Raw genomic sequence first — 13,356 nt, forward strand, 5'->3', positions numbered from 1 at the left:
AGGAGATGAAGAAAAAAATGCTGAATACAAAAAAAAAAATAATAATACAAAATATCTAGAATAAATGAATGAATGAATAAGAAAACAACTTAATAAATAAAAATAAAACAAATAGCTGCAGAGAAAAAAGCTGAAAAAAATACAAAATAACTAGAATGAATGAATAAGATAGACATTAAATTGAAAACAACGTATAAAATAAAATAAAATTAAATAGCGATGGACAAAAGGAAAAAAATACAGAAAATTACACACACAAAAAAACCCCCGAAAACAACTTAATAAAAAAAATATATAAAAAATAATATAAAATAAAAAGGTATGGATAGCCCAAGGAGCTGAAGGGAAAAAATAATTATAAACATTATAAACAAAAGTAATGATAATACAAAATATCAAAATCTAAGATAGACATTACATTGAAAACAACTTAATAAAAATAAATAAAATAGCTATGGACAAGAGAAAAAAAAGCTGATTATTTTTTTTTACAAACTAAAATAAAATAAATGAATAAGATAGACATCAAATATTGAAAACAACTTAATAAATAAAATAAAATAGCTATGGACAAGAAAAAAAGCTGTTTTTTTTTTTACAAAATAAATAAATGAATTAATGAATGAATTAATGAATGAATGAAATAGAAATTAAACTGAAAATAAATCAATCAATAAATAAATAAATAAAAAGCTTTGGATGCTTTTTATTTTTTGTATAAAAAAATGCTGACAACAAAAAATAATAATAATAAATAAAATATCTATAAAATGAATGAATGAATGAAATTCAAAAGAGAGAGACACCTTAAAGCTATTGACAGCTAAAAGAGCTAAAGAAAAAAAAACTGAATTTTTTTTTTTTTAATAAATAAACCTAACTAACTAACTAACTAAATCAATCAATCAAATAATCCAAAAGAGAGACACCTTATAGCTATGAATTGCCCATAGAGCTTATAGCCCAAAAAACTATCAGTGGAGAAAGCTGAGGGGAAACAGGACAAAAATCTCTCACTAAGTTCAAAAGCTGGCAGACAACAAAAAGTCAAAACAACATGTCCACTTAAGACCCCATTTCAGCTTTTAATGGCTCCAGAACAGACACGCTGGATCAGGTTTTTATGGGTTAATAATCACTCTGTGATTCCAGCGGGAGGTGTGTGGGCTTTAGTGTTTAGTCATAAAGCTAAACTACATTGATTGGCTAAAGCTGATCCACACTAATGGGCTCAACGCCCAGACATCACAACACCATCATCATTACTGCTGAGCAATAACAGAATAAACTCTTCCAGGCCATATTTTCTAATACAACAAGGCTAATTACACTAGTAACCAAGAGACGCCCCTTAAGTATGATAAAATATACCACATAATGACACGTTAATGTTGTTTTTGATGGATTTTGTATATTTCTGGGTCATACATCTAACTGACTTTTCAGTTAAATCAACATTATAAACGTTATTATAAACGCCAAGCATGACTGTAATGTGCTTCTTCATTTTGAATGCAAATATTAAATGATGAATAAGTGGGGAATAACAGTTTAAGGCACATTATCGTTTTTTTTTTTTGCTAACACTGTTTAATATTCATAAACTGCTTCATTTAATAGCACACCTCAGTTATTTATCGGCCTGCCAAAGATTTCCAAAATAGAAAAGCAGAAATTGGCTCATTGCCATGCTGTGTCTGTCTCTCTCTATGTCTCTGACGTTGATAAATGACTTTAATGCATAACTAACATGAGCTCTTTAAGTAGAGAGTGTGGAATCTGTCACATGCAATGAAAAATTACATTCTGCTGATCAACCAATTGCTCAAAGTGCAAAACCGAAAAAGGATCAGTTGCGAGAAAGACTCCTTGAACAGCTTGGGTTTGTGTCAGTGAGTGTATGAACTGTAAAAATGAGTCAGATTTCACTCACGCATCCACCAGGATCAACATGTCTTTAGGTGAAGCTGCACCTTGGATATACCTGCAAACACACACACACACACACACACACACACACACACACACACACACACACACACACACACACACACACACACACACGAAAAAAACATCAGGCTTAACAATTGAAAGAGAAAATTAAGCTCTTGTATCTCTCTCACAAACAGACACATATTAACTCAAGCAGCACAGGTTTGCTCACCAGGGCCTTCGGCGAACATCGTACAGGTCAATCTTGTTTGGTGTGCTCCTCGTGTCAACCCAAGGGGATGCTAGAGCAGATGGGATAACGAGATTTTAAGTGTATTATGATTATTATCTTCCTAGCCTTCTGCAATCACTTGTAATGAAGAAGATAAAACATTCTTAAGTAACAGTTAGGGTAAGTAGAAATAGGTTTTATGGGCATATGATATATGAACAAAATAAGTATGAATGAATGAATAATAAAAAATAAATGTAAAAATAAATATGTAATTTTATTTAACATTTAAATTAAAATTAATTAATACAAATAAAAAGTCCATCCCTGTTTGAACATCTACTATTACTTTTAATAAAGTTGATAAAACATTTTGAAGTATTGGCTCTTTAATGTGAGCAGGTGATATATGAAAAAAAAGAAGAAGAAGAAACAAACAAACAAACAAATAATCTCGGCATACTAAGATTAAATCCTAAATATTTAATTTGACTTAATATTTAATTAAAAATTAAGTTTGGTATTCAATATCAATTTAACCCAATGTAATTAAAATGTAATATTATTTTGAAGCGACAGAAAAAAAATGTAAGAACAGTTAAGAGTTGATCTGTGGAAGCCTGTTTCTCCAACTGAATTTTTTTTTTTTTTTTTAAAAAGGTAATTGCGTCTTTTTATTTCACAATTATGATAATATTTTTATTTCAGTTTTTTTCTTACAATTTTGACTTTTTTGTCAGAATTGCATGATATAAACTCGCAGTTCTGAGAACATACCTTTTTTTCTCCTCCTTATTGGACTCTATTACTCGCAATTGCGAGTTTATATCTCACAATTTGTAGAAAACCGTCAGAATTGTAAGAAAAATAGTCAGAATTGTGAGATACAAACTAGCAATTAACAGAAAAAAGCCAGAATTGTGAGTTTATTGCAAGTCTCATGGAATTTCACTGAGTTTATTTCTTGCATTCGCAAGTTTATCTCTCACAACTCTGACTTTATACCTTGCAATTGTGAGTTTATATCTCACAATTCTGAGAAAAAAAAGTGAGAATTGTGAGATATAAACTCGCAACTTTGAGAAAAAAGTCAGAATTGCGAGTTTCACGCAATTCTGAATTCATTTCTCGCAACTGCGAATGTATATCTCGCTATTCTAACTTTAAAACTCACAAAGTTTATATCTCACAATTTTGAGAAAAAAGTCATAATTGCGAGATACAAACTCACAATTAAGAGAATAAAAGTTAGAATTGCAAATTTATTGCGAGTTTCATGCAATTCTGACATTATTTCTTCCAGTTGGGAGTTTATATCTCGCTAATCTGACTTTATAACTCGCAATTGTGAGTTTATATCTTACAATTCTGAGAAAAAAGTCAGAATTGAGAGAGAAAAAGTCAGAAAATAAAATTCTGACTTTATTTCTTCAAATTGTGACTTTATGTCTTGCTATTCTGACTTTATAACTTGCAATTGTCACTTTATATCATGCAATTCTGAAAAAAATGTCAGAATTGTATCTTGCAATTCTGACTTTATAACTGGCAATTGCAAGTTTTTATCTCATTCTGAGAAAAAAGTCAGAATTGTAAGATATAAACTCGTAATTGCGAGAAAAAAAGTCAGAATTGCATGAAACTAGCAATAAACTCGCAATTCTGACTTTTTTTCTCGAAATTACGAGTTTATATCTTACAATTCTGAGTTTATTTCTCGCATTTGCAAGTTTATATCTCGCAATGCTGACATTATAACTGACAAGTGTGTGTTTATATCTCACAATTCTGAGAAAAAAAGCCAGAATTGCAAGTTTTATTGCGAGTGTCAGAATTGTGAATATATATCTTCTAATTCTGACAATTGCTAGTTTATATCTTACTCTTAAAAATATCAGAATTGCAAAATAAAAAGTCAGAATTGTGAGATATAAACTCGCCATTGCGAGAAAAAAGTCAGAATTGCAAGTTTATTGTGAGTGTCAGAATTGTGAATATATATCTTCTAATTCTGACAATTGCTAGTTTATATCTTATTCTTAAAAAAGTGAGAATTGGAAAATAAAAAGTCAGAATTGTGAGATATAAACTCGCCATTGCGAGAAACAAGTCAGAATTGCGATATTTTTTCAGAGTTTCATACAATTCTGACTATTTCTCGCATTTGCAAGTTTATATCTTGCCATTCTGACTTTATAACTCACAATTCTGAGAAAAAAAAAGCCAGAATTGTGAGATAAAAAGTCACAATTACCTTTTTTTATTACCTTATTTTTTATTTAGTGGTGTAAACTGGCTTCCATATTGATCAGAGTTACTGTTTATCAAAAAATATCATGACTTGCATTACATTTACAATCTCTATTCATTTTAAAACTGATTTTATTTAAAGGTCATACAGCACTAATGACTTCCCCTATGCCCAAATGAGGTTGTCAATTTTCTGTGCCATTGTTTTTCCTTTTCTGTTCTTGTTTCCTGCCCCGTCTATTGTTCACCGGCCTCTTATCTCACATACCACAATCACCTATTAAAAACGCATTTGGGACAGGAATTATGTCCTGTGTCTGTCGGCTTCCCATAGTCTCCATGTACTGGTAAATGTCTGTAAATATTGAAAACTAGGGATAATATGGAGTTCCAATTCATTCCATTGCTTTACCTGGGAAGTATCGAGCCAGGCCTGTCGCACTGCCGAACACCTGCCAGAGAAGGGACGGGTCATCTTCCTTGTTCTTCTTAAAGACGTCATCCAGAGCCGCAGTCCAGTTTAGCTCATTCAGGATAATAGTGGCTGTTACAAACACATAAACATACAGGATAAATCCCACTCTTGACGTGAAGCATTTCTACAGGTCTTATAGGATTTAACTCAAGCTGACATGTTTTCTAAGCTCTCTGTTCTAACAAACACTCAAATGAACCCCAAATCAGAGATAAATCAATAAACCGGCTCTCAAAACTTCAGATCCCATCATGTTATGCTAAACTCAAAGTGATAAACCACTTGGAAGAAGCAGCTGTGGTAAAGGAAACAACAAACTAAACTATTAGCTAATGCAGTTCTAATGTAATTACAGGAAAATTGGGCTGTTTATTTCCAGAGAATGTCATAAATGGACACTGCTGTAAGTGAGAGTGATGCTAACATTTTAAAAAGAGCCCTGGCAAAGCTCTGACATCATTCCCCATGATGCCCCATGACTGAATTTCCTTTGATATTGCTTTCTTCTGTGGGTTTAGTTTAAGTAATATGATACTAAATTATTATTAGGATCATTTCCGCCTTGATAGCCTAATTCTGAAAGTAGCCTGTGTGTTGAATCCCATTGGATGTCTTTTAATGCCACCCACTTTCTCCTTCCATTAAGACTCCTCCCATTCTAGGTGTGTAAATCAATACAGGCCTTCTCTATCACTCAAAAGCAGACCAGACCCTATCGATCATCTTTAAGAGGATCCATCAGCAGCACCTAACCAGTCATTTTAGCAAGTCCCAGCCATGATGAAATCTCATTGGTCCAAAATCATGTTCCTTAAAATTGCACAAATTCAACACCTTCTGATTGGCTTAAACTATGTAGTGTCGCTCCGCATTTTCACTTTCAGTGTGAACAGACAAATTACTTGTCACTAGAAACTGCCATGTCATGCCTTGTTAGGACACTTGAGAGGAGGAACAGTGCCACACACACACACACACACACACACACACACACACACACACAATGTTGGGTTTACATGTTTTATGGGGACATTCCATAGGCGTAATGGTTTTTATACTGTACAAACCGTACTTTCTATGGCCCTACACCTACCCTACACCTAAACCTAGCCCTCACAGGAGACTGTGCACACTTTTACTTCCTCAAAAAAACTCATTGTGCATGATTTATAAGCCTGTTTCCTCATGGGGACCTGAGAAATGTCCCCACAAGGTCAAAATCTACTGGTATTCCTATCCTTGTGGGGACTTTTGGTCCCCACAACGTGATGAATACCAGGTACACACACACACACACACACACACACACACACACACACACACACACACACCAGACCTCAACAGCAAGGCTTTTTTGCTTCTGACCCAGATTTCTAGTTGCCCCACTAATACCTTCAGTGGCGATTTTTTAATTAATTCAAATTAATTTAAATAAATGCATGTTATTTATTAATAATTATTTAATCATTATTATTTAGATAAATAGTTTGTTATTAATTTTATATTATTAATTTATATTTATATACTCCTGTTCAAAAGTTTGGGATCAGTAAGTCTTGCAATGTTTTCTAAAAAGTCAATTATGATCATCAAGACTGCATTTATTTGATCAGAAATACAGAACACAACAATATAAAATAATGGTTTCTATTTTAATATACATTAAAATATATATTTCCCCTGTGATGCAAAGCTGTATTTTCATCAGCCATTACTCCAGTCTTCAGTGTCACATGATCCTTCAGAAATCATTCTAATATGCTGAATTATTATTAGAATTATCAATGTTGGCAACAGTTGAGCTACCAAGTATTCTTTTTTTTTTTTTTTTGGAACCTGTGATACTTTTTTTCAGGATTCTTTGATTAATAAAAAGCTACAAAAAAAAAAAAACAGCATTTATTCAAAATATAAATCTTTTCTAACAATATAAGTCTTTGCTATCACTTTTCTATCCATTTAATACATCCTTGCTGAATAAAAGTATAAATTTATTTATAAATGCTGCTCTTTTTAACTTTTTTTTTTCAAAGAATTCTGAAATATCACAGGTTTCAAACACAAATATTAAGCAACACGACTGTTTCCAGCCCTGATAATAAATCAGCATATTAGAATGATTTCTTAAGGATCATGTGACACTGAATACTGCAGTAATGATGCTGAAAAATTCAACTTTGATCACAGAAATAAATTAGATTTTGAATTCATATTAATAATAATATTAATATTTCACAATATTAAATGTTTTCTGTATTTTTTTAATCAAATAAACACAGCCTTGATGAGAATTTGAAACTTTTTTAAAATACATTAAAAATCTGAATGATCCCAAACTTTTGACTGGCATTGTACATTTAGCATTTTACTTTTCTAAATATAATTAAATTGTGCATGCATTATTTAATATTATTGACTGTATTATTAGTATCACTTTAAAATTATAAAAAAAAAAATACTTGTTACATAATACTACACAATTTAGTTTTCCTTTATATAGAAAAATATGCAATGATACCTAGAAATTATACATTCAATATAATTATACAGAACAACTCCAAACAAAACTAGCCATAAATTCATTAACACCTTTGCTGGAAACTGCTAGAAATGACTGGTTTGTTATTTTCAGGACACAACCTCTATGTTAGCTAATAAATTAAAAGAAGAAAAATATAATTCAATCAATCATCAATATTTAAATATATGGTCATTAAATGAAATACGGCAACAAAACCTGTTACACAATTTTTAAAAAAAAACCAAAGTAAATTCATGTCCCAGTCATATTTTCTTGGTAAAAAACATTACTTACACTATCAGAAAAAATAAGTATAAATCTCAGCAGTTTGGTCTTTTTAAGCATTTTACATTTATTCCAAAATAATAACTCAAAGCAGTAACAAGAAGTAATTCTTTTTAATAGTTAACTTTTAACTGTTTTTTCAGATCATCATTCATCAAAGCTCGGCAAATATTGGTCACAGACCAAATTTAAATTTGATTACTTTCTAAAAAAAAACAAAACTCCCAGAGCATGTTTTAATGCCATTCAAGTCTTATTTTGACGTAACAAAATGGTTCTATCTAAATGTGTGGGTTGTTTACTTACTTTTTTAAATTAGTCTTTCTATTAACGCCATTATATTGTTCATTCAGACTGATTCGTGAATGCAGAACATGCAAGAGGTTGGATTTATCACATGATCCAATCACAGCCAAACATAACCAGTCATATCCAATCATACTGCGATAGAGGCATTGCCTCCTCTCATGTGACTTTCCCCCCATTCATTCTCAATTACCCCCCAACAAACTTACTGAACGTTTTAGCAGGTCTGTTAAAACTCAATGGGCTCAGGGGAGGTGAGAGAGACAATCATACAGAGTATGTACATAAATAAAGCAAGCCATCAACTAGGACCAAACTCTGTGACACTGAATCAGGAAACAACTCTACAAACACAATAATCTTTATAGTTGTACTTATTCTAAACTAATCCTGCAATTTAGTACTCTAACGGAAATGGTTGCTGTGGCGGTGTGAGTACTAAACTGCAGGATCAGTTTAGAATCATGAAAGCCTGTAATCATCCCACGAGAGGATATCCCTTCCCATCAGGAAAATTAGCACAAATAACTTCCCTCAAGATCAAAGTCCCATGTATGACTGTACAGTAGTACTTAGGATCCAAAATGAACACTCGAAACGCAACAAATGTGTAACAATTAAAAAAAAAGAAAAAAAAAAAAAAAAAAAAACATCTAGGTGACACTCAAATAAAGTAAAAAAGAAATCATGTGGCATGTATTTAACAGCTTATTTTCTGCAGAACTCTATGTGGTGAAACATACACTACCAGTCAAAAGTTTTTGAACAGTAAGATGTTTTAATGTTTTTTAAAGAAGTCTCTTCTGCTCACCAAGCCTGCATTTTTTTGATCCGAAGTACAGCAAAAGCTACAATTTTGAAATATTTTTACTATTTAAAAATATGCTTTCTATTTGAATATATTTTAAAATGTTATTTATGCCTGTGATTTCAAAGCTGAATTTTTAGCATCATTACTCCAGTCACATGATTCTTCAGAAATCATTCTAATATTCTAATTTGCTGCACAAAAAACATTTATTACTATTAGGTTAAAAACAGCTGAGTAGTTTTTTTTTTAGGTTTCTTTGATGAATAGACATCTTTCATAACATTATAAATGTCTTTATCATCACTTCTGATCAATTTAAAACCTTGCTAAATAAAAGTATTAATTTCTGTAATTTCTTCTTTTTTCCCTCACAATCTTTTTTTCTCAGAATTGTGAGATATAAACTCACAATTCTAAGAAATAGTCAGAATTGTGAGACAAAGTCGCAATTCTGTGAAAAAAGTCAGAACAGCAAGATATAAACTCACAATTCTGATTTTTCCCCCCTCTGAATTGTGAGTTAATATCTTAAAATTGTGACTTTTTTCTCTGAGAATTGCTAGTTAAGTCAGAATTGTGAGATATAAATTAGACTTTATAACTGTACATTTTTCAACTTTTTAACATAATTCCGACTTATTTTCACAGAATTGCTTGATACAAACTCAAAGTTCTGACTTTTTTTCTCAGAATTAAGAGATATAAACTCACAATTGTGAGTTATAAAGTCAGAATTGCAAGATATAAACTCAAAATTCTCGACTTTTCTCACAACTTTTTTCCTCTCTCTTTTTTTCTCGCAAATATGAGTTTGTATCATGCAATTCTGAGAAAAAAAAGTCAGAATTGCAAGAAAGTCAGTCAGAATTGCGAGATATAAACTTGAAAAAATTCAAGAGAAAAAAGAGAAATAATTAAGAGATATAAACTCACAATTATATCTTGCAATTCTGACTTTATAACTTGCAATTGAGTTTATATATCTTAATTCTGAGGAAAAAAGTCAGAGTTGTGAGTCTTTTTTCCTCTTCAATGTTAGACTTCATAACTTTATAGATTTTTTTTTTACTTTTTAACATAATTATGACTTTTTACAGAATTGCATGATTCAAACTCACAATTCCGACTTTTTTCTCAGAATTGCGAGTTAAGTCAGAATTGAGAGATATAGACTCAGACTTTATAACTTTATATATTTCAACTTTTTAACATAATTCTGACTTATTTTCACAGAATTGCTTGATGCAAACTCACAATTCCGACTTTTTTCTCAGAATTAACAGATATAAACTCACAATTGCGAGTTATATGTCAGAATTGCAAGATATAAACTCACAATTCTGACTTTTTTCTCTTTTTGCAAATGTGAGTTTGTATCTTGCAATTCTTGCAATCATCATGATTCTGATGATCTGAAAAAGTCAGAATTCCAAGATACAATCTCACATTTGCAAAAAAAAAAAAAAAAAAAAAAAACATTTGAGAAAAAAAGTCAGAATTGTGAGTTTATATCTCTTAATTCTGAGAAAAAGTCAGAATTGTGAGTTTTTATCAAGCAATTCTGTGAAAATAAGTCAGAATTATGTTAAAAAGTTGCAGTGGTGGAAATGGGTTTCCAAAAGCAATAACAGATTTATTTAGGAGCTGCTGCCAACTGACAGTCTGATTATGACGAACAAAAATAATTTATAGCTCAATTCGATGAGAGAGAGAAAGTAAGAGAGTATGTGGAACACACTTTTTGACGACAGACAAACCTTCATTGGTTTAAATGAATCAGGGCAAACAGTCAACAGAAAAACCAATCTGAGCTCTACAAGCACAGCCAGAGGGATCCATGTACAGACACGTCATCTAGCTCAATCCGTCTCACATAAACACTCTAACACACACTCTCTGAGCACGTCTGTGTCCATCTTGAGATTGTGATGACAGATGACACACTGCGTTGAGGCAAAAAGCACAGATTCATGTCTTAATAAGATGCAAACATACAGACAGCCTAGAGCTCCCAATAACACACACACAGATGAATATACTTGAATAATCTGCCATATTATTACATAATAAACTATTATTAAATTATTGACTTGAATGGAAAACAGAATATTGCCTGAAAGCTTTACCCAAAGGCTGTCGCTGAGTAGTACTAAGCAATGCTGCCAGACCAAGAAAATCAGGCAGAAAGCAAAAGGTACTGAGAGCAATTTGAAGTGAGTAAAAGTAGATAAAGAGAGACAGCGGGACAGAGAGAGATGAGTCATATGATGAATGCGGCTGCTTCAGTCCTCATCTAGAACACAAATATCACATCAGACTCATTTGCCTGTGAAACACTCACACAAATGCATGGCCACACTGAGGAGATCAGATTTCTGCCAACACACAACTGAGAATACAATGTGTCTAATAAAAGCGCTAGCCGATTTGACCAACTTGTTACAAAATCACAGCCAACATATGCATGTGATGTTTAATATACAGCTATGAGGGACTGTAAGCTATGAGTAAAACATAAGCCAAAAATGAAAATTGGCTGAAAAATTACTCATTCTCAAGCCATCCAAGATGTAGATGAGTTTGGAATAGATTTGGAGAAATTCTGCTGACAGAATGAGAGTCCAAAACATGTCTTGAGAAGCAAAAAGCTGTGTGTTTGTAATAAGCAAATCCATCATTAAGACATTTATAACGTCAAATCGGCCAAAATAGAGAGTCCTCCATTAAAAAAAATGTTGTCTCGTCTAAATCAGGAGAGAAATACGTACAGATCAAGTACAGTTTATAAGAAAAAACAGTCCAAAACAAATATGTTGGTGGATTTTGATGTGTGAGGACAACATGGAATGGACTTTTTCACTGGTGGAAGTGTTATTACGAATTATGGACTTGTGTTTTGTCCAGAAGTTATTTTTTTTCTTACAAACACACAGGTTTTCACTTCACTAGACGTTCATTGATAGACTGGATGTAGATTATTGTGCTGTTGCAAGATAGAAACTCTGACTTCTCAAATGAGATCTAAACTTACAATTCGGGAAAAAAAAACACAATTGTGATATTTAAACTCATGCAATTCTGAAAAAAAGTCACAATTGCGATATTTAAACTCACAATTCTAACAAAAAAGTCAATTACAATATTTAAACTCAATTCTGAGAAAAAAGTCATAATTGGGACATTTAAACTCTGAATTCTGAGGAAAAAGTCAATTGCGAGATAGAAAATCGTAATTCTGAGAAAAAGTCACAATTGTGAGATTTAAGCTCGCAATTCTGAGAAAAAAGTCACAATTGTGAGATAGAAACTCAAATCTGAGAAAAAAATTACAATTGTGATATTTATACTCACAATTCTTAGAAAAAAATCACAATTGTAATATTTAGACTCACAATCCTAAGAAAAAAGTCAATTGCGTTATTTAAACTCGCAATTCTGAGAAAAAAAAAAGTCACAATTGCGAGATTCACAAACTTTTGAAAAAAGTCATAATTGGGACATTTAAATTCTCAATTCTGAGGAAAAAGTCAGTTGTGAGATAGAAAATCGCAATTCTGAGAGAAAAAAAAATCACAATTGCAAGATTTAAACTCGCAATTCTGAGAAAAAAAGTCACAATTGCAATATTTAAACTCCAAAATTTTAGAAAAAAGTCATAATATTTAAACTCGCAATTCACAGGTTTTCACTTCACTAGATGTTCATTGATCGACTGGATGTAGATTATTGTGCTGTTCTTATCATCAGTTTAGACTCTCATTCTGACGGCACCCATCCACTGCAGAAGATCAATTGGTGAGCAAGTGACATAATGCTAAATTACTCCAAATCTGTTCTGATGAAGAAACAAGCATCTTGGATCCGCTCAAGCTACTCAGAATCTACAGTAGTTTTCTCTCCACTAGTAGTAACCTCAAAACGCTCATAACCCAGAACCTTTTAAAGCAAGTGACAGAGAGTGAGAGCTATTCTCTTGCTGGAGGATATTGGGGGTTGTGGGGTCACTCAGGGGCCAGGCGTGCTGCGTTTGAGCTGGGCTGCTCTCTAAATTTAGTCTGCAGTTTTTCCACAAGCCTCTGGCTGTCTACACCTGACACACAGCAATAAAGCCGAGCTGTCGCTGAAAGATTGATTTTATAAACTGATACTTTAGCTACCAAAGTCGTAAAAAAAGAACACATGTGAAGATGTGTGCGTGTGTGTGTATGTACTTACAGCCCTCGTAGATATCAGTGGGAATGTGCACTGCTGTTGCATTGTACGAAACAGGCCGTTTGAAAGCAGGATCCTCTTTGAAATCTAGTTTGAAGCGGTTCTGGTGTGTTTCCGTGTCATTTATGTCAAACTAGGAACATAGAAATACGCAAAAATCTCTCAAATAACAAAAAACTACTTGATAATTTACAAATCTTTGTTGTTTAGTTTATATCCAATTATGTATTTTAAAAATTAAACCTTACCTTGTCCTTGGCATTGTAGTAGATGGTGTCATTCACCTGTGAGAGAAAGAGTGACAGAATAACGCTTTAGTGTTTCATGATCAA

At 32.3% G+C, this 13,356-nt stretch overlaps 1 protein-coding gene across 1 annotated transcript in view; it reads right to left on the bottom strand.

Moving 5' to 3' along the window:
• Positions 1-13,356, bottom strand: part of cacna2d1a (calcium channel, voltage-dependent, alpha 2/delta subunit 1a) — a 150,021-nt gene that overhangs the window by 52,088 nt on the left and 84,577 nt on the right. Inside the window, exons 5-9 of the mRNA XM_073838849.1 lie at positions 13,273-13,308; positions 13,028-13,157; positions 4,827-4,958; positions 2,165-2,234; positions 1,934-1,984 (exon numbers count right to left, since the gene is read on the bottom strand). Of these exons, the coding sequence (XP_073694950.1) occupies positions 1,934-1,984; positions 2,165-2,234; positions 4,827-4,958; positions 13,028-13,157; positions 13,273-13,308 (419 nt within the window). The remainder of the gene's footprint in view (positions 1-1,933; positions 1,985-2,164; positions 2,235-4,826; positions 4,959-13,027; positions 13,158-13,272; positions 13,309-13,356) is intronic.

This window comes from Garra rufa, chromosome 4 (genome assembly GCF_049309525.1).
Source record: "Garra rufa chromosome 4, GarRuf1.0, whole genome shotgun sequence".
Taxonomy (NCBI): Eukaryota; Metazoa; Chordata; class Actinopteri; order Cypriniformes; family Cyprinidae; genus Garra; species Garra rufa.